At 43.7% G+C, this 22,396-nt stretch overlaps 1 protein-coding gene across 2 annotated transcripts in view; it reads right to left on the bottom strand.

The window, feature by feature from the left end:
- LOC121627269 (fibroblast growth factor 14-like) overlaps positions 1–22,396 on the bottom strand; it is a 46,949-nt gene that overhangs the window by 17,988 nt on the left and 6,565 nt on the right. The window contains exon 1 of one of the 2 annotated variants that reach the window (XM_041966089.1): positions 6,389–6,581. The exons of the other annotated variant lie outside the window; for it this stretch is intronic. Within the exon in view, the coding sequence (XP_041822023.1) occupies positions 6,389–6,581 (193 nt within the window). Of the gene's footprint in view, positions 1–6,388; positions 6,582–22,396 lie in introns of those variants that run through there. 2 annotated transcript variants of the gene reach the window in all.

The following is a 22,396-nucleotide window of genomic DNA, read 5'->3' on the forward strand; positions in this document are numbered from 1 at the left end:
TTGAATATGAAAATTCAATAGCTTCACTCCTGTACGCAAACACTCCTCACTGCAACTGCGTCCTGTCTTTCCCCTTTCCCATACGTACAGTGCAGTGGCGTCCGTATTTTCATGCATTAACTAAATATCCTTCCGACTGACAGCTGTGATATTTCTTGTTGCTTTATGATTCAGAGTACCTGCCCAGCATCCGTCTGTCAGAGCAGAGCAGAAATCAGCACACTCACTGCCCACTGCAGACAGACTGAAATCAGTCACATTTCAATCTCGCTGCCCTTGTTTGTGTGACGCACGACCAGAGGAAGCTGCTGGAAATTTAATTTATTAGCTCTTATCTTTTTCGAGAATGTGTCGTGTCTTCTGTACTCCATCTGTCTTTGTAATTTATAAAAGATAATAAAAATGTATTTTCATGTCTAAAACGTTGCTCGATCAGACCTGGAAGCACAGACGAGGGTGTGCCTTCCAGCCTGGCTTTGCATATATACACGCGTCTTTCTGTTGGCTTCAGACCCTGTCTGATATGGATATATTACAGCAGGTGTGTTTCAGTGGCAGCAAGTAATATCAGAATACCTCTCCCGGCAGGCGTTGTGACTCAGCTGATGGGAATTTTCAAGGCAGCACAATTTTTTGAAGAGTTTGTTGAAAAACATTTACATTTCTCAAACTCAAAAAGATATTGGGGAGAGAAACACAAGTGTCATAAGATTTGAAATAATATCATTCCCAGCACATGAACAAATAACTCTTCTCCTCCTGGTCACCATACATTCTCTCCAAGTGACTGAGCAAAGCAAAGCAAACAGTTCAAAATGCCATCTTGTGCTGTGACGTCTGCTCTGAGTCACTGATTCATTACACTTGTGAACTAATTTTAAATCACACCTCTCGTTCTGCTCTTTGATGTCCTACACAGTCCATCATTTTACCAAATTAAATAAATATTTTGTCTGACACCAATGTAACTCAGCAGAAAACAACCAGATCACATCTGGCCAGAGGTTTAACCAATCACCTCACAATCCAGAATCTTTATCACACAGTAATTAGTTGGGATATACATCAGAACTGACACATGGAAGGAAATATATTGCATTGTATGTATTTAAAAAAATAACCGTCACCATTACATTTATGTCATTTATGATGATATAGATTTTTTTCTAGCCCCATTTTGAGCGCAATTACAGTCTCAAATAGAGTTATTGTTGGTGTTTGTATAGCTCCCTCCTGTAACAGATGAAAAATCAATAATTCTCCGCAGGGGACGGTCCTGATGCATCTCCTCAGCATCAACTCATCATCTATTTATGTGTCTATTCATCCACCTAACATCCAGTTATCCATTGACTCATATTCCAACCTGCCCTGCCCGGCCGTTGCCACAGCGACATTCCCACAATCGCCAAGGTGTTGTTCCCACTCTTCCCAGAATCTCCACGTCCTGTCTGTTACTAGGGAAATTCCCGCTCTCGCGTTGCCATGGCAACAGCCTCGTGATTCCAGACTGTTCCAGTGGAAGGGTATTCCCCCATCCACACAGACACACGCACACACACACACGCAGACACACACACACAGCTATATTCTCACCATGATGTGATCTGATTCAATCAGTCAGAGCGTCAAGCAGCCACGCTGATTTGACGTGTCACATCGTCTGCTAATTCGCCCCAGTCTGAGTCTAAATACAGTGTTTAACACGGCATAAAATACCAACATGGGTGTCTCATACAAGCGATGCATTAAAGACCCTCTCTCTCTCGCTCTCTCTGTGTCTCTCTCTCTTTTTCACACACGCCAAACAACAGCACCCAAGTGAAGAATTCACGAGCAGCAGCTGAATACAACCATTTCATCCTCATTTACATCAGAGTGATTAGTGATTAGAGAAACACTTAGGGTGCTGAAAAGGGTGATTTCTTGTTAAGAACTATTCAGATGGTTCAGCCACAGCGAACGTCCTACACCTCGAATATGGAAGCAATGACGCAGTTTGTTTGATTATGTGCCCACACTCACCTGAATTTGTCCTGATGAGACATTATGCTGCATTGTTTTGACACTCTTCAGAGGCTTTTTCTGCCTTGACGAGAATATAATGCAGATGGTAACACCAATGACATCTATCGATTATCCATACCTGCTTATCATTGTGCATTGATTGAAAGGCAAGGGAACCAACCCAGTATAGATAGCCTGTCCGTCACAGGGTTGACATAAAGACAAACAGAGGTGACAGTGTTAACCACAGAGCTCACAAACATTAATCACTACCAATAGCTTTAACGTGACAAATACTGGCACTGGCTTTCAGATCTGTGGAAACTCATTTTACTAGCAATGACTCTCATTTTCAAGCTGAGGTCAGGATAGTGCGGCGAAGGAGCAGCTAAGATGTCTTTTTATTTAGCATCTCCCTCTCCATCCTCCTGGGGGATCTCAAGGTGAACAGAGACCAGATGGGAGAAGTATTTCTTATTACATTTTCTTCCATTTACTGATTGAACTAATATTTTTTCTCAGTTACAGGTTGTTTTTTTGTGAAAGTGAAAGTTCCACTGGGGCATCCTTACCTGAGGATGTGCAACAGGCTCCCATCACTGTGAGACCGGCAAGTGGACATAAGGTCCTCTTGCATCACTAAACTGCTCAACTCAGCAGTAAATCCTTATTTTGTCATATGTGTAATCTCATTCTCTCGGTCACTGCACAGGGTCCATGGACATGGGTGAGGACAGGACCCTCCATTGTGCACACAGAGAGTTGTGTCCAACAAGATATGAGTCTTTGGTGTCTTTTTTGTCCATTTGGGCTGACACAGTGAATACATGACAATATAACTGACTAACATGACATTTGAGAACATCGCCTCGGGCTGTGGGAAATAGTGATTTTACAATAGATCAAAAAAACTACTGATATATCACTCGATAATGAAAATCAGACACACACTCCCCACTTCAACTGCATTTTCCTCGTTTCCTCTTTCAAACCGATATGACAGTATATTTTCATGCATTAAGTAAATATCATTCCGACTGACAGCCGTGATATGTCTTGCTGCTTTATGATTCAAAATACCTGCCCAGCATCCGTCTGTCAGAGCAGAGCAGATATCGCCACACACACTGCTCATTGCAGACGGACTGAAATCAGTCACATTTCAATCTCTCCAGCCTTGTTTGTGTGACGCACGACCAGAGGAAGCTGCTGGAAATTTAATTTATTAGCTCTTATCTTTTCCCCACAATGTGTCAAGTCTATTTCATTTGGAAAAGATCATGTAAAATGTGTTTTTGTGTCTTAAATGTTGCTGATTGAAACCTGGAGAGTGCGCCCTCCAGCATGGCTTTGCATTCGTACATCCGTCTGTCTGTTGGTTTAAACCCTTCCTGATATGGATGTATTACAGCAGGTGCGTTTCAGCGGCAGCGTGTAATATCAGAATACCTTTAAGGCTGCTGTTGTGACTCAGCCGATGTGAATTCCTTGAAGCCGCCTATTCATTTTTTGATCGAAGTCACCAAAAGCCAATATTTTGTGGCAGCGATTATCCTTTAATTTGGCGGGGAAATCCTGCCCATCATGTCACAATCAAATCCTCCACTCGAAATCTGACTGACGAAGTCGTTTTAGGTGGGTTAGCAGCCCTTTAATGAGGCTGATTTCACTGCAGGATTTAAATACTGAAGTTGAGTAAAATCCTCCTACACCCGTGCCATGAGTTCTCCACTCAGACTTCTAATTACTAGTAACAACATACTGGGATTCGCTGTGGACAAGACAGCGCCTCCATCATATCACAAGTGGACTGATGTCACATTTCCCATAAAAAAAGCCAATTCTGTCAGTCTAACTCTGATAAAAGGATGCAAATTTAAGATGCACTGAACCACATCTTTGATGGAAATACAAAGGCTGCAGATCAATTTGAGTGTGGCTGCCTCTCCTTCACAAAACCTCTGGAAGACAGTAGGGGATGTTGGCAAATCTCTGTCACACACAAACACACACACATACAGAGAACAGACATTGTAGATGTTACCAAGCTTCCACCAGCAGCTCTCACAGCTGGGAACAGAAGGGAGGGAAAAAGGGAAGGAGCAAAAGGAGGGGGAAGGGGTGAGGGAGGGTGGAAAAATAGTAAAATGAAGCTGGAAAGAGGGATGAAGAGATATAAGGTATGTGGGGAGGATTGGGTGGAGGAGGAGGAGAAGAAACTCGGTAAGGGAGAAAGATGGCAAAAGAGGGCACAAAAATGCAGGAGAGGAAATGAAGAAAAGACAAGAGAGGAGGAGGAGAAAAAAGAAAGAAAGGCAAGCAAAGGAGAGGAGAGGAGAGGAGAGGAGAGGAGAGGAGAGGAGAGGAGAGGAGAGGAGGCTGTTTTCATCAATTCCTACCAAATATAAAAGAAGGGATGGAGGGATGAAAAGAAGAGGATTATGATGGAGAGGAAGAGAAGAGGAGGAGGAGAACAGAGGAGGTAATAGAGAAAGGTGACAAAAGGGAAAAGGAGGAAGAGAAAAGAAGATCTGCTAAGCTAAGACATGAGGAGAGAAGGAGGCAACGAGGAAGAGGAAGGGGGGAAGAAAATATGGGGAAAAGGGGAGAAAAATCAAAATGAAGCTGGAGGAAGGGATGAGGGGTGAAGGGGTGGTAGAATGAAGAGATGAGGAGGAGAAAATGGAGAGGAACTGAGGCTGATGTGAGGAAAAGAGCATGCAAACGGAAATAAGGTAAGAAGAGAAATGAGGAAGGATGGACAGAGGAAAGGAGGTGAGGGGAAAGGGTGATGAAAAAGGGAAAAGGAGAAAAGAAAGAAACAGTAAAAATGAGAAGAGGAGGAGATGAAAGGAGGATTTTGTTGTCGATTCTTTCCAAAAAGGAAAAAAGGGAAAAAGGCTGAAAGGAGCTAGGAAAAGATCTAAGGTGAGGAAGATTAGGCGACATAGAAAAGGGGGTGATAGAATGGAGGGCCAAATTGAGGTGAAGGGGGGTGGAGCAGGTGGAAGAGAAGGAAAAACAAGGTAAGGGAGAGGGGTGACAAAAAGGGAAAAAAAGGGAAGGGAAGGGAGGAAAAATCTGGAGAGGAGCTAAGGGTAACATAGTGGAGGACATGATGAAAAAAGAGGAGGGTAAGAGGAGGAAGAAAGATGGAGGGAGGCGAGGAAGCAGTTTGTCTGTTCCTCCTAAATGAACGAAGGGTGGGACTGAAGATAAAAAAAATCTGAGGAAGGAAGAAAAGGGGAAAAAAGGAGAGGAGGGTGGTGATGAAGGGTGGAAGGACAAAAAGGGAGGAAAAGTACGTCAAATATAGAAGGGTGAAAGGTGGCAGAGAAGAAAGGAAAAAAGGAAAGGAAGGAGCTGAAGACGTGAGGAGAGGAGGCGACAAGAAGGAAAGAGAGGAGAAACTCCCTCTCAGATCCCACATCTTCCCGGCACTCACCAGACCAAACTGGTGAAAACCAATCCCTATCAACACGGCTCCTCACGTTCGCCTCTCCTCGCCCTCCTCCCTCGTTTCCTGCCTCCTTCTCTCCTCCCTTCACCCATCCCTCCATGCACCGTCACCTGCTGGCTTCTCACACAATCAATTGATTACAACAGCACTTATCGCCTCCGCTATTGAACGCTTACCACAGCACACAATCCTAACATTCCTGTTAATGTGCATTCACTCATATCTGATCACTTCTCCGCACACTGAGGGCGAAACCTGTCCCAGTTTGACCACGATGTCCAGCTGGATGCGAGCGGGACTTGAAATCTCAACGGTGGACACTCTCACTTTTACTTTTTGACCTCCACACAGACAAAAAAAAAAACTTCTCTCAGAATTGCATGGAGCAAAGTGTGATTTCAAAATAAGAGAGAGGTGTTGGCTTTGTTCCTGTCAGTGTGTCAAGGCTGGCATTCTGCTAACGTTGGAGGCAAAGTCTGATGATGCTGATAGGGCTTTCTGAATTATGTGCTGAAAATGAGAGAGCGAGGTTGGGATGCAAAGCGAGACAGACGGAGAGAGAGAGAGACTAGACAGACTAATCTGTGGCTTCAATAATGGATGTACCTGGAAACTACTGAACCATAGGGCACTACAAGACATGACAGTGTGTGTGTGTGTGTGTGTGTGTGTGTGTGTGTGTGTGTGTGTGCGCGACCCCAGAGAAGAGAGAGAAAGGGGGGAAAGAGGAGAGAGAGAGGGGGCGAGTCTGTCAGTCTGTGTTTATGCATGATTGGGGTGTGTGCGTGCGTCCGTGCATGCGTGCAGAAGCGCGCGCGCATATGCGTGTCAATGTATTGCCGCGCGCGCGGTGGTCTGTGTGCACGCATGCATGCATGCGCGCGTGTTTGTGTGTGTCCGCCCCCCATTTCCCCCTCACACCTTGCCGCCGTAGCCTCCTCTTCTTCAAGCCAAATATCCGGACTTTGGAGAAGATGTCGACCAGGTTCCCGTTGCACAGCCCCTGCTTCTTACCGGGGCTTTTCCGCCGCCGGTGAGTGGTCGGTCGGTGGGCGTGCTGCTCTCTCGCCTGTCGCTTCTGTCGGATCAAACCGCTGGCAATCGCCGCTGCCATGTCTCCGCCGAAAGAGCCGACACAAAAACAGCCCCGTCTCCGTCCGTGTCTCCAGTCTCTTCAGTTCTGTCCACCGGAGGGGACGGAGCGCAGACAAAAACCAGACACAAGCCTCCAGTCTCCGCTTTACCGGCTATAACGGCCCCATACTTCAGCCACAACGCGGTAAAGTCCCAAATAGACGCACCACTTCACGTTACAGCATATTTTCTGTTGTCGTTATTCCCCGGGCCATTGGTTTGAAACGCTCAGCGGTTTACCTGTCCGTCACGTTTCACCGGTCTGTCTGTCAGTCAGAGAACAGCAGCTGTCACTGAACGGCCCCTCCAACCGATTCCACCGGAGCCCGTTTGTCAGTTTGTGTTCCCATGGTCAACAGGCGAGACAGAGCAAATATCTGCGAAAAGGAGAATAATGCCCCAGAAAGCAGTACTGTCGTCTCCTCCGAAAGCGTCCGTTTGCATTCAGCTGACAGAAGCGCGAGGCGCGCATGCAGACGCAAGCCGCTCCAGCTGCGTAAAACTCGCGACATTAAACCAGAGCATCACCGGAAAGAGGGTGGTTTGGCTTTCATAGTCAAAGCTTTAATAGGCTTTGTGTTTTTCAAACAGATTATTATATTAAATGCTCACTGCACTGACAAAAATGTCAACCTTTCACAAAACGACAGTTGTGCTGTATTCTTAGTCATAGCTTACTATTCTTATTTCGCTCCTCTGTCATTTTGCTACTTGTTGCTGCCATCAAGTGGTCAATTTTCATTTAATCTGAATTTCTGAAGATTTTTTTTTCTCTCTTAATAAAGACACAGCTGGCAGTTTCAACACCAAAAAAAGAAAGAAAAAAGAAGAAAAGAAAGGACATATTGTCCCTGTTTGTTATCGGCGCATCTTTAAAAAATCGTCTATCTATGATCCATATTTGCTTTTTAAGCATCATTCACATCTGCTGCTACATTTCTCAAGCAGGATTATAGTTTCATCTTGTGTCATTTAATTACTTTTTAGTGCGATTTCTTTGATCATCTTTTGTAACGTGCCTGTTTCTAGTTAACACCCACAGAACTGTAGTTTTCTATTATGGGCAGTCTGCTGGGTCTATTTGTCTTCTTTTAAAGTGTTTTTTTTTTTCTTTTCAATGTCTACGGGAAACATTAGATGAAACACGTGAGATATTTTTACTTCGAAATGCTTCGAAACGCAGGATCGAGGATTGAGAGGATTTATATCTTATTATTATTTTGAAAGTGATGACCGGAAGTCCCTATGACTGTAGTTGTGGGTGACTTGACGTCGGAAGGTGCGATGCGCTCTCTGGAACCGAATGGCTGGTGGAGCCACGCGCCGAGCGAGCAGTCACACACGCGCTCTCAAAAACAACTTGTCATCCTCATTACGGGTCACTGAGGGGGGTGTGGTGGGTGCGGGGGCGTCTGAAACCGGTGGCAGGTGCACAGGTGGGGCTCTATAGTGCAAATGAACACAGGGGACTTCTGTTCATTGACGGGGTCGAGTCTAAAGCATTGCAACAGGGGAGAGGAACAAAATGTTAAAGTGAATATTGGTTATTATGGCGCCTCATCATATCTGCCAAAAAGTGGTATTTCTTCTGAGAATTTAGGGTTTTTGAAGCTCATATTCAATGAAAACTTATGGCATATTCTTGCATTCTCAGACTCATTATATTAAAGATCAGTTTAAGACATGTTTTACAACGTTTTAAAATACTACAAAACATGTGTTTTCCACAAAAAAGTACACTGAAAACAAAATCAGTTGAAAAGTCCATTTCCAGTGTATGTGCTTGAGGTTTCAAGCCTTCATACATCAGTCTGCACAGCCAAGGTCAAGACGTTATTTGAAGGCTGTTTAAACGTATTAATCTTATTTCAGACTGACACAAGTGGAGAATCTGAGTTGTACATTTAGGAATGTAACACAGACAATGAAAGCTGCTCCACTAATTCCTCCATCCCACATCGTCCTACTGTCTGTATTCAGCTCATGAAAGGCTGTCTGAATGAATGGTTTAAAAATGCAAGAGGTGGGCTAGATTGACAGGCTGATAAACTGGAGGGCTGCCTGCCTCACATGTCGGGTTTGTCGACTGTACACGGGCTCATACCTTTCAGACGGGCTACCAGCTGTAAGCTTACACTCCAGGGCTGAATACAGTACACTCACATTTCCTCCATGATTGGACAGCATGTGGCAGAATCAGGTGTGGCACTGCTCTGAGGTTATGAAATCAGGTGCACAACAAAACTCAAACAGAGGATTATCATTCTAAAAAGTCAAGTTCTGAATGAAGTTTTGCCTAAATTTCATGAATGCGTCTTTCCAGTGCAGCATGTAGGTCAGCCCTCTCTCCGGAATAAAGAGCTGGGCTGGGACCCAGCTGGACACAAAGAACCCTGAAATGAAATGTTCCTGTCCTCCGGGGAAACCGATATCAAAGAAAATCTCCACACCTTTCCCAATCTAAATGTCCTCTCAATGAATAATGGACAGTGTGGATGTTTTGACGCCAGGCTGGAACCCCCATCATGTCAGGGACACGGTTCATCAGCTCGGAAAGATGCAATTCCCCTCAGATCCTCTGATCTGCTATTGATAAGACATGGGAACAATGTGTGCTTCAAGACATTCTTTTTTTTTTTTTTTTGCAAAACATTGTCCGACATTTCCTTTGGCACCAACAACACAGCATAAGCTCCACTTTTGAAATATCAAAATCTGATAACATTTACTGATCATATTCAAGCACCCAAAGGGACAAAGTATTGCCGTTACTCTCAGGCCCAAATGTCAACTTTGCATAGAAAATATACCACTGTCTAACAGGCTCATTGTCATTCAGTATGCTGATTGCAATCATTTCCTCGAGGGGATCAAGCCTCTCAATTCCGATATAGATTGCTGCTATATAATAACCGTTATGATTGTTATGGTACCTGTCTGGGTGATCACAAATCAAGACTGAAGTGTGGCTACATTCAAAAACATGTTAAAATAAAACAAAGTTATATCACAATAAAACAAAAATATGTATTTTATTGGTGTTATTTTTGTAGAAAGTCTTGGTTTTAAAACAAACTATTTTGAAGTGTTGTGTGGATCCAGAAAGCACTTGGGAGCAGCAGGTGAATCATATGCGATTAAAAAATAATCAGATGTCGCTTTGAGGCTTCATGACAGCAGAGGCAGGTCAGAACACTTGAACCAAAATATTTCAGAACCACGGACAGCGAACAGCCTCTCTCTGACACTGTCTTCCTCTGCCTCTGTGTGTGTGCGTGTTATTGGTAAGCCTAACCTTACCCCATGTCTTCACCTTTAAATTTAATGATTTAGTGGATGGGGACTTGCATTTTGGCCCCATAAGGAACAAAAGGAAGACAAATCCCAACAGTGTGAATGTTTAAAACGTTTTATGTCCCCACAACACAAACATCCACGTACACACACACACACACACACGCACACACGCACACACACACAGTCTTCTCCAAGGCATGCCATAAATATGATGTATGTCCTTCCACATGCCCACTAGGTGGCACCAGAGCGCGTCTATCAGCCTAACAGTGGGAGCTCAGTGATAGCAAAATTAATAGTGGTTGCACATCAATAGCACAGTGGCAGCTCTCTGTGTGCGGTAGACTTCATCATGATCAGTGGCGGTCTAGACCTGCTCAAAACCTGCTCAAATAAACGCTATAATAACAAATGGAGTTTTGAATGCAGAGAAGAGCTTATCTGAGTTTTTTAAATTTTCATCCTGATGTAATTTGCTTTGCTTGGTCCTATTATGGCCTCATGTAGGCACAGGAACAGCAGCAGACTGTCACCCTGGATCTGCATCTTTTGTCCCATTTCAGCAGGTAAACCCAGAGTCTTTGGCAGGACCCCGGGCGCTCCTTCTATTGCCCTTGATGTTGCTAACATGCAACTATTTAAGTACGAAAGGAACCACTGATTCGCCCTTGCCCGTCTCTCTCCCAGACAGCAGAAAAATGAGAGCAAGAAAAGATGAGTGTGTTGGTGTGTACGCTGTTTTATCCAGGTCAGTCCAAGTGAAGGAGTTATGAATAAATCAAAGCTACATTTACATTAAAATTCAGCTCTTCTGCTGCTTTTTATAACATCGGAGGGAGGCGGGACACAGCTCTTAAACTTCAAAAGAAAAATTCTTTGCACCACCATACTTCTTCCATCCACTTATTCCACCACCCATCCCAAATCTCTCTCCACGCAGTGTGCACGACAACACACACACACACACACACACACACACACACACACCCATGCACAGATAAACACGCACAAATCATGCAAGTAAACCGAAATATGCAACACTATGCATGAATAAAAAATAAATACATTCAGTGCCCATCCAGTGCTCTCACCTGAGAGAACACACACAGATACACACTCCTTTTCTTTTCTATTGTATTTGAAGCTTTTCTGCCTGTGTCTCCTGTCTGTACAGAGGCAGCAGTGCCCTCTACAGCCAGTAAAAGAGCATAGCCCCCACCCATCGTCTCTTTCCCAAAATCCGTCCTTCTTTTACACACCTCTACTTTTTTCCAGCTTATCCTGAGATGCATTTTGATTTATGCACTGTTTTACCTGCTCGCTACTTCACCAGGTGTCATTGCTCTGTAACTTTTCTACTGGTCTTCAAGATGCTGCCATGCCAGTAAGGATGAACGCTTAATTAAATGCATATTTTACACTCAAAACAACAGAATCAGTGGCCAGTATTTAAATGAATTGAGCAGGCTGAAAGTTGATGAAAGTATAAAAACCAAATCAAAAGTTAATTTTATTTCCTGGAATATTTATTTGATTGTATTTCTATTCAGCTTTAAGAGAGATTTCATGGTGGATAGTTTGTCATGTGATTTATTAATAACTATAACAATTACATGAACAATTGTGATGTCAATAATAATTCCCAATACCTGCAATACTCATCTCTGAGTCGCTGGTGGCACTGAGCTGCTTAGTTCACTTAGTCACCTTTTTCTTGCTTCATATTCTTTGACACTATTATTCTAATCAAGCTCCTGACAGGACAGATGTTTCCCTGAGATGTTTCTCATCACTGTTGTTTCCATCTTTCAAAGTCTCAGTTTGTTGTCAGAGGCTTGCATGAGGGGTCAAGCTCTCCAAAAAAAAACATCTGCTGCCAATGGTAGAGATCTTCTATTAATCTGACAGGGGTCACCTTCTTTCATTATATTCACACTGTCAGCAATATTTTAGTGAGGAGCAGCTACAACGAGGATGACAGCATATACTGTACCTTGGATAAATAGAAGATGCGTGCCCTTGCATTAATGATGAAGAGGACAAGGACCAGAATAAAAAAGGAGAATGGAGCAGTGGAAAGAAGCTGTGATGGAGCTTCTGCACACCATTCAGGGCTGTTGGTACCTGTCAGACCCTTCAGAGTAACTCTTGCCAGATGTGGCATAAAACTTGTCATGGATATTTCAGAGCAGGATTCTTCATCATTTTGTTGACTCCCTGACATGTCTTCTAACACCACCACCAGCGTCTTGTTCATGCACATTTTTAGGGTTCAGTTTTGCCCTGCAGCTGTGCAGCACATAGGCACAGCTGCAGGGCAAATAAAGCACGTAAGATCAGATGCATCCTGTTTAAAAAAGTTGCAGGGGGCTGGGGTGGTCACTGAGTATGTTCTGTTGTCTACACCCTCTAGAAGCTGCCTCAGATTAGTAATTGTTTTTTTTTAATTCCGAAGCATCTCTTCAAAAGGCAACTTCACGTGAACAAACCCAATGAACCGTCCAAAAATGGAAGTTGAAATGAGCTGAAATGCTGATACCAAAATTTGTCTTTGACATTTGAAAGTGTTTGTTCACCAACAATTGGGAGAGCCGCCTACGCCGACGAGGAAAAAAAGAGGTATTGTGGAGTACCGGCACCAAATCTGCTCGACCACCTTGAGAGAAGTAATGAACATGTTGGCTGTGGGAGGATGATGATGACTGTTTGGTCGTGATCTTTGTTTTCTGTGCGTTCACCAAGAAGCTCACAGATGTACAGCACAATAGAGGAGCTGTGGTTGAGGCCAGGTGGAGGCAGGTGTTTCTTTGTTGTTGTACTCTCTACTGTTTACATACTTTTGTGTACTTTTTGGTCTGAAGAACGGCACCTTGTACAGCGCACACTGATATTTAAAACCACTGTGTCAGCAGATTTTCTGTTTAAGCATGACGATGCTCCCGTGCACAAAGCCAAAAGCAGGGAAACAAATCTCTGCAGCCAGTTTCCAAAATCTGGTGAAGAGCTTCCCAAAGGAGTGGAGGCTGTTAGCAGCACATTCACGCTCACATACCTTGATGGTGCACCCTTCATCAATTTTAAATAATGTCCATCTCTGTGCATGTAGTACAGAGCTGTGTTTAGCTTAGCTTAGCATCTATACTGGACACAAGTGGAAACAGATGGCCTAGCTCCCTCCATTGCTGAAAAACTGCTTCATCTTCATCTGCAGGTGTGGCGCCTGCACAGAGAGCTTTATCAAAGCCTGAGCTCACCGCACACACCTGGCAACAGGTGTTATAGATGGAGACTGCCTACACGACTGCAGGGCGGATGGATTAAGCAACCAGGATACAGCAGGTTTATTCATGGGCTTTATAGCTGCTGGTATTTTGCCCTTTACACAAGAAGCAGGGTGAGAGTCTACTTTGCTTTCTGTCTTTGTGCTAAGCTAGGCTAACCACACTCTGTGTGCATTCTTGCTATATGGGCCAGGCTTCATTTACAGTCTCCATTCAATCATTAAGCTACACCTATAGCAGCTCTCAGGGATTACATGTCAATCAAAGATCATTTCTGTAGGTGGCGCTCTTTTCTTTGTGTAGTCATGGTGACTATGGCTATTTATGCTCGTTAATGTGTTCCTCTCCTGCTCCACACAAACAGCAGACAGCGAGAACACAACAGGTAAACATCACAAATATGCATCAAGATGCATTGTGTCATAAATATCTGTAGGTGTGGGCAGCAGAGGAGGACGATGGAGAGACAGCAAGGACGGCGCGACAGGGAGGGGAAGAGAGACAGACAGGGAGGTAACAGATGTGGGTGGGTGTTCCCCAGACAGGAGTGTGAGGATAGCCACTCTGAACTGAGCAGGATGAGTCATAATTTACACTCAGACACCCGCCTACACACACACACACACTCACAGGAACGCAGACACGGGGAAGTCCACTGTTACCTAGGTAACGAGTGATTAGTGACGCAGGTGGGTCTCCGAACGGAGGGAGAGAACACCTGCTGAATGCTGAGAGGATAACACACACACACAGGCACACACACATCTGGCATCAATTACATTCACCGTGCTGCTTCTCTGACTTTATCTCTGTGCTCTGCCGATGGGTTTCTCTCTGTCTCTCTCTCTCTCTCTCTCTCTCTCACACACACACACACGCACTACTGCTGAAATGCACACAACACATACACATAGTCACACACAATCAGGCTATTAACCAACCACAGACTCATTTCTCTTCTCCTCTCATCTTCTTGTTTTCTCTCCCTTCACTTCTTTTCCTTTCATCTCCTTTCCTTGCCTTATGTCCTCTACTTTTTAATCCCCTTTCCTTGTCTCCCATCCTATCTTCTGTCCTTTCACCTCCTTTCCTTGTCCACTCCCCTATCTCCTCTCCTATCCTTGTCTTCCCTTGTCTTCTCACCTCTCCTTTCCATTCATCTCCTTCCCTTGTCCCCTCTCCTCTCTTCCTTCATCTCCTTTACTTGCCTCATCTTTTTTTCTTCATTTCATCTCCTCTCAGACTGTCTAATCCCCTTTCCTTTCCTTTCCTTTCCTTTCCTTTCCTTTCCTTTCCTTTCCTTTCCTTCAGTCCTCTCCTCTCCCCTCGTCTCTCTCCTCTCCTCTCCTCGTCTATCTTTGTAACATCACCAACTCAGCAGGGAGGAGGAGAGAAGGAATGGAGGGACTAAATTATTCATTCACACCCCCCTCTCTTTTCTTCCATCTCTGTCTTCTGTCTCTAGTGTCTTGAATCCCCTTCCTCTCTTACTCCTCTTTCTCCGTTATACCTATTCCTCTCTCATTCCCCATGTCTTTTAACGCCTTTCTTGCTCGCAGCACAAAGACCAGTGAAAAACTTTACGTCTAGGGCGTCAGAACATTCACAGGGACATCACAGGGGACTGACGCAGTCAAACATATATCGTGTTTTTGTACCTGTCAAACCAGTCAGTCAGGATGGTTCAAGCAAGCTTTATAGTCACAAATATAACTTTTTGATAGGGGAAAATGGGGTAAGTTGAGTATGACAGCAACATGAGCCAGCCATTGTAACCTAGCAACCACAGACAAAGTCAGGTACATCATCGCAGAAGAAAGAAATGAGTTTTTTACTGCCAATTATCTCCCATATGGAAATTATTGTTCATGAATCTAAATGGAAGTAGAAGTTTAAGTTTCATTATTAATTTAAACTGACACTAGCTTTTGCTTAAAAGTAGCATGAGAAGAGAAGAGTCATTAAATCATTCATCTGACTCAGTAGTATCAGTTGTACAGCAATATCAGTCCAAAGTTTATAGCCCTTAGCCATTGTAGCACCAGCCACCATAAGATATACTGTTCACGGCAAAACCACTCAGGTCATTGAACTGAGCAATATGTTACATTGCTTATGAATTCAGCATGTGTTATTTTTCTTTTAAATGCTATATATACATTGTCATTCAAAGCCCAAAGACTGGGCTCATTACCACCTCTGAGGAGACCTTGAGCAAGGCCCTTAACCCTCGACCTTTCCACTGGTCGAGCTGGTTGCTCGGTGACCAACAGTGTGACCACACAGCTTCCAGGTGTGAATGTGTGTCGCTGTGCGAGTGCGAGCAGGGCTTCCCCGAATAAAGAGAGCGCTGCTCGTAGGGAAGCCTCTCTGAATATATAAAGGCTTTAAAAAAACAAACTGAACCAACAAGCAAAGAGGCTGATTTAATTATAGCAGCGAGAGAACCGAACATAGACTGGAGAGGGAAGGAGAAAGATGACAGACACACCAACACAGATTGTTGTTGACAGTCAGCCTCACTGTTCACCATCTGAAAAGACTCTCCCCTACTTTGGCTAACATATGGTTGCATAAAACTCCTCCACCTCAGTTCAGACTGGCTATTGACATCCTGCGTCCTTCTCACACACTGCAGGGTTGTTTTTAGAGCCGCTGCAGGTGTTTGGGCTAAAATCAAACTGTTCAGTTCTTGCAAGTTAGGCCAGGAAAGCAAGAGTGTGTCAGCAACCTTGAGTGATAGGGTTTCTGGACTCTCAGTCACAGTATCAAGCGTATCAATGAAACTCCGGCATGCACATCCCCAGGGTTGAGTACTTAACAACAGCAGGGCCTCAGTAAGAGGGGGCTTCATGGACCGTGGTCCTCTAAACACCTCACATATTACTATTGCTCGCTCTTTTAAAAGCATCCATTTGGAGGGATGTCCCAGGAAGTGCTGCTCTAATACTGCTGCTGCTGCTGTTGGTACTTTGAAGTGTGAAGTAATAACAGTGAAAGTCAATTCATGTTAGTCATGCCTTTTCCCCAGTGTGGCCAACTGGAAAAAAGACTGCAGACAGTGTATGTGTCTGAAAACATCTGCTCCAAGCTTCACTTCACTTCACTAGAAATAAACACACATTTAAAAAAAAATCACATAATTAATCATCTAATTTCAACAGGGTGCCGTTTTGAGGCACTTCCCATTCCCATTTTTAGATTCTCCCAGAGACCTCAGAGGTCACAAGCAGCTGCTGGAGCAGGTAGAGCAGGGAGGCTCAAGTCATCAGTGGCAATTTTCCACGCTTAATGATATCAGTTGAAAATGGAGGACTTCTGCGTCAGAGTGGTTACATAATCGCTCCAGATCTTTCCCCAAAAAGTCAGAACTACAGAGGAAGATGGGAGGAGGGGGGAGAAGAGGGAGAGGCTGGAACTGTGGGGATGGGGGAGAGATAACTACAGAGTCTGAAGGGAGAGATCCTTCAAGAGAGAGTTTGAATTAAGGAGGTGCTGAAAGTCAAAGCTGGGCGGAGGCGGCTTGAAATTCTGTTTATGTAATGCGAAAATGTATCGTAACAGAACGAAGCAGAATTAACAACACGAACATTTGTTGCACTTAAGTTAAGTTTACTTCTGTATTTATAGAGTTTGCAATGACCTAATTTTGTTGCCTATGTCTCAGGTTGTTTCATGAAAAGTCTAAAGAACGTATGCAAGAAATAAAAAACTAAGACAAAATGCATTATTCATTTTAAGTGGTGCATTAAAAGCATCATGTCACGCTTCCTCATTGTCTCTTTAAATAGATCAGTCAGTTAAGCAGACTGCCATGATTCCACCTCATCCCCTCTCCCCCATCCAAACACGGCTCGACTTCACCTGCTCATCACGAGGCTGCAGCTTTCACATGCATCTGTCACCGCTTGGAGAGCCGGTGCCATCGCCGTGTTTTCATCATTCACTAAATCTGAAGATGAGAAGATGATTCAAAAGTCAATTTCTTGACATCAAATATTGGTCTTTGGCACTTGTCTACTGACATTTGTGCATGTTTGAGTCTATGACTCTGACCATGGCTGTGACATATCGGTAGCCTTGCTTTGCTGTGTATTGATAAATGTGTGGCGCTGTCCGTGGTGCTGAAGTGGCAAACAGACAGACTTAAGTGCACCTTTTTCTCTCTGTCCCCCCTTTCTGACAGCTTTCTGATATATACTATATACTATAGATGCTCAATTCTATCCTACATTATAGCCCATATACTCTGTAGAGTGCATTACCTTCATGATCAAAGTGACAAGCAGCAACATGTAGTCTAAGAGCAGAAGAGTGAGAGGATCAGGACACTGCTGCCTGCAGAGTTCCTATAATATGCCCCAGACTGAAACACTGCTGCAACAAAATATATTCTCCTTTTGATGCTGCAGGTGCAGCATTAACGCACAGAGCAGGACTCGACGGTGAAATTAAGTGCAAACACTTCACTGCAGTGTCGTGCTGGGGAATGATCGCACTGTACATACAGTGTAGACTGGACCATTATCAGAGAAATCTACTACAGCTGTCAATAGTAATTAATTTATTCTCTGTCCCTCTGTGGTTTTGTGTGTGCATGTGTGTGTGTGTGTGTGTTGTGGTGGTCTGGATCAGCAAGCACTTACAATCAGAGTAGAATTAAGTGGTTTCCCAATAGCTGAACTCTTCCGATCTCCGCTAAACCACAATTCCCAGCCCACTGCTCCTCTGCCAACATACGTTACAGCATAGTGGTCATTTAATGAGTAATGACAGTGATTTTATTCTCATGCCTCATTGTGTTTACATCATTGTAACCTGCCAGTCACATCTCGAGCAGGTCAAGGTTTGACACCAGACTCTGGCAGCACAGAAAATCACAGATGAAAACATTTTTACGTAAGTTTAAAACGTTTTGCTTTGCTTGTTACAGTGCGACAAACAGAAGGATGTCAACTGTCTGCTTCATATTTTGCCAAAGAGGGAGATTAGAGCTTTGATGACAGCTTTATTTTTGTTTGAGCGCTTCCAAACGCTCCTGCATGCATCCCTGACAGAATAAGACCCAAAATTAGTTTTGAATAACGAGAACAGAGAGCGTGGGTCGATAATGTGACAAGAGATGAAACTTTGTTAAGCATGTAAGACAACAAAAGAGAATGTTTCAGCGCCGCCCACAGCCGTGCTCACGCTGGGCGACAGCTTAAGTTTATTTCTCTCTGCAGCAGTTCCAGTCAGCTATTGTCTGAGTAAAATGAAGCCTAATTTCAGCTATTCTACTCAGAAAAAAACGTGTCGTTCCTCACACCTCGCGGAGAGAAGTTCACAGTTGGATAGAGGAGGAGGATGATCGAGCAGGTGGCGGACTTTTGGCGAAGGCTCTTTGCATTGTTGTGGTCAGCTGCGATTTCTGGCTCTGCTGGGTGAAAAACGAAGGCTAACACATTCGATGATGAACATATATAATAAAAAACTAGTGTTAATAACTCAAAATCCGAGGTGATACCACAGATAAATAACAGAGTGAAATGACAAGAGCCAGTCACGCTGAAGAGAGCCCTGACTAATCTGTTTTCCCGACGTTGCTGCATAAAAGGAATCCTGTATACAATATGTGCATGTGTCAGACTGTTAACATTCATTACTTTTCATTTAGCGTTGGACAAAAAGGCATGAAATTGCCCTCAATCTCCTCATTCGTTTCACAAGAGCTTTAACAACTGGCGTTAATCACCACAACACAACACAACACAACAGGTATTTTTATCAGAGGTGAGGACTTTTAGATTCTCATTCTGCCTCGTCTAATTGCCTGATACCAATTCACTTTTTGCTGCTGTTCCAGAAAAGTGTGTGTTAAAGGAACTGTTGGCTTTCAAGTCATAATATCTTAATGACCTGAAGAAGGTAAAAGTCCAAACACTCAAACTCAAAGACATCATCAAAGACAAGAAGGCTGGTGCTACAGTTTATTCCTCTGTGCCGTAGAGCTGCATCAGTGAGCCTTCACTGTCGCGCTGGCTAACATATTCCTTAAACACCACAAACACACTCACTGTAGTTCAGTTTGGATTCGTCCAGTTCAGCTGTTTTCAGCAGATCCCACAGAGGATGGTGCAGTTTTACTCTCTCGGTCCATCCTCCACCCCCAACCCAACTGTTTTTATTTTAAGTGAAGTTCAACGAGAACATTCGCAGGTCAACATGCATAATTCTGCTGATTACAGGTGCTCACTTGCCTAGTGAATATCACCCATGTGGGACAGCATTTGCATTCATGGGGGTGGTTATCTTAAAACCACCTTACTCAACAAGTCTAATAGTTTAAAGTATTAGAACTGTTTGCACACAGCTTCACCTGAACACCTTCATGCTCTGGCTGCAGACTCAAAGTGATTGACACACGCTGAATATGAAAAGGGAGTTCAGTCGCGTGATTCACACAAGGACAGAACAGGAAGAGAAGCAAATGGAACGGGAAAATGGCTTCGCCGGGAAGGAAGCATCGTGACCTCATCTGTCCACTGCACACACAAACACACACAAATCATCAGCAGCTGTATAATACAGAGTCCTCCAGACAGAGGCTGGAGGGTGACGCCTGACTTATCAACAGCCACACAGGGCACGTCAGTTCATATGGTGTGTCTGTGTGTGTTGTAGGTGTGTTGTGTGCATGCTCTCATTATCAGTCCAAATTCACGAGCTTTATGAGAATTAAGGCTCACAGAAATCAAATTCACCCACGTTACAGCACCCTTAATGCCATCTGGACGGGATTAGTTGAGCATCGGTAGGATCATTTTCGACCGTTCCAAACCCGTCAGTCATATCTGTGGTATTTTTGGACTTCTGAGAAATGACAGCCTCTTTCATCCCATCAATTGTCCAGTTAAAAGAACGCTTGTTCTAACATACGTCGGTAAATTCCGCTCTTATTCTGTACAGTGAAGTGGATGAGGTCATGCTAAGTTTGCCTTTACTCTTTAATGATGTGCTACTCAGCACAAAGTGATGACACGCTGTGTTTTTTGGAGTCGTTTTGTCCTCATTTTAAGTTAACAAATGGCATCGTAGGAGCTGGTGTTTGGCCCCTGCAGCACCCACGCACAGCCTTGAAATGATCAAAGACTCATTTAAAGCAACTCAAACAAGAAGTTCTGCTTCCCATTAGCCATGTTTGAAATTGTCAGATGAATTTTAAGCAAACTTTTGAAAACTTGCAAAGAATAAAAAAATGGGCGAGTTTAAAATCCTGAAATAAAACTGAAAAGAAAAGTGTTACAAATAGTTAATTTGTAACAACTGCTGCAGGAATGACATTTCTTTCGAGGTAATTATGCCACTGTCTCTCTCCCCAATTCTCTCTCAGTGTAAAAAGTGTCTTACCTGCTTCAGTGTTGCCCAAAGCAGCCTTTATTCTCCTCTCTGCTACCTTTAGTATAAACTCAAAGTCCATGGCTAACACACACACACACACACACACACCTGTAAACACCAGCTCATTGGACTCCTACGACAACTCGCTTCTTAAATTGCTTGGACTCCCCCAACACGGCCTCAGACGTGGACACACACACACACACACTCACAGCTAGTGGGACAGATATGGCGATTATGTCATGCAGGGCTGTCATCAAGCAAAAGGTTAACGCAGACAAGGGAAGAAGTCAGCTCAAGTGTGTGTGAGGGAGAGGTAGGAAAGAAGTGGAGGACAGATAAAGAGAGGAGGCGCTAAGAAAAAGCGACAGAGTGAGAACTCATCAGCGATGTGAGCCGCTGAGCTTTCACATCAGCGTTTACATTATATTTAGCTTTTCTTTGAAGCTGATGTTTAGTTTGGTTTAGGCAGACAAGCTACTTGATGAAGGTTCGAGAGAAAAAAAGCAGGGCCGCAAAACAAGGTTTGATTTGGACAGCCAGATGTTTCTAACCGAAAACAAATTTTCAGAAATCTTGATATAAATTGCTGTTCATGCACTCAGTTAAGGGAACTTGGCATCGTTGTACCATTTTGCATCTTAACAGTACAATGCAATAAAACTGGTGTTATCCATGCCCCATGATTAACTTTCAGCTTTGGCCCTTCAAGGACAAACATGAGTTATAAGTATTAGTGTTGTTTTTCTGGTGAGAACTGACAAAATCTGTCTGCTCAGCACAGAAATGCTGGAAAGAAATACAGATATTTACATAGTAGAACCATATTATCCTGATGCAAAATAAAAAATCCACCAAGGAGGGAAGAAGCGCTGCGATTGGCCGGCCATACCAGAAGTAACAGTTCATTACACCCCACATCTGATCACCCATGATATATAAAGTTAATTACTGTGAGCAGTAGTTTACTCAAATTTTATTACCATCTGTATATGATATCAAGGCTCTGCATGACAAGTGCAACAACATGTGCAATGAGCCTCCAGAATTTGCACCCAAAATGCTGATGCCGATTCACACAGAGCTAAAATCATCACTGGACTTCTTTGTCTGGCTAGCTATGGTAGGTAATTTGCATTGAAAGTTTTATTTTATAGATCACGGACATGTCAGATTCACATGGGATTCGGATCACAGACGATTATTACAAATTACTTGAGGTGTCCGGGTAATACTGGTCCTGTGCGAATAGGGCTTATGTATATTCAGCATCTCCAGCCTCGCCAATTAAACACATTTTATGCAGCAAGTCAGAGAGGGAGACTCGGTTGTGTTTCTCTGCTTCTTATCATTCAGTCTGTGAAAACACTTCTTAGTGGAGCCTTTGATGCCCTGCTGCTTTTTAAGTGCACTTGGAAAAATAACACTCAGCACTCACTCTCTCTTGACAGAAACCTGGAGTGAGAGCTGTCCAAACACACACACACACACACCACACACACACGCACGCACGTGCGCATACGCACACACACACACAATTTTTTTTGTCATTTTCCTCATTGCTTCATTTCGAAAATTATAGCGTTTCCATTGCTGAACAGAGTCACACTGGAATCAGCAGTGCTGGCTTCTCATAAGGTTTTATTACTGAGTTTAACACCCTTCAATAACTGCAAGCATTGCAGTCAATACAATATTTACAATACTTTTCTGCTTTCTCCATGTTTGGTTGTTTCATAAACTCAGCATATACTGGATTAGCAGCTGGGTAAGGCATGCAAGAGTCCCAGACTGCCCCCAGACCCTGAGGGGCCCCCACAACAACACTGTGAGTGCA

This window comes from Chelmon rostratus, chromosome 24 (assembly GCF_017976325.1).
Source record: "Chelmon rostratus isolate fCheRos1 chromosome 24, fCheRos1.pri, whole genome shotgun sequence".
In the NCBI taxonomy this organism is placed as follows: Eukaryota; Metazoa; Chordata; class Actinopteri; order Chaetodontiformes; family Chaetodontidae; genus Chelmon; species Chelmon rostratus.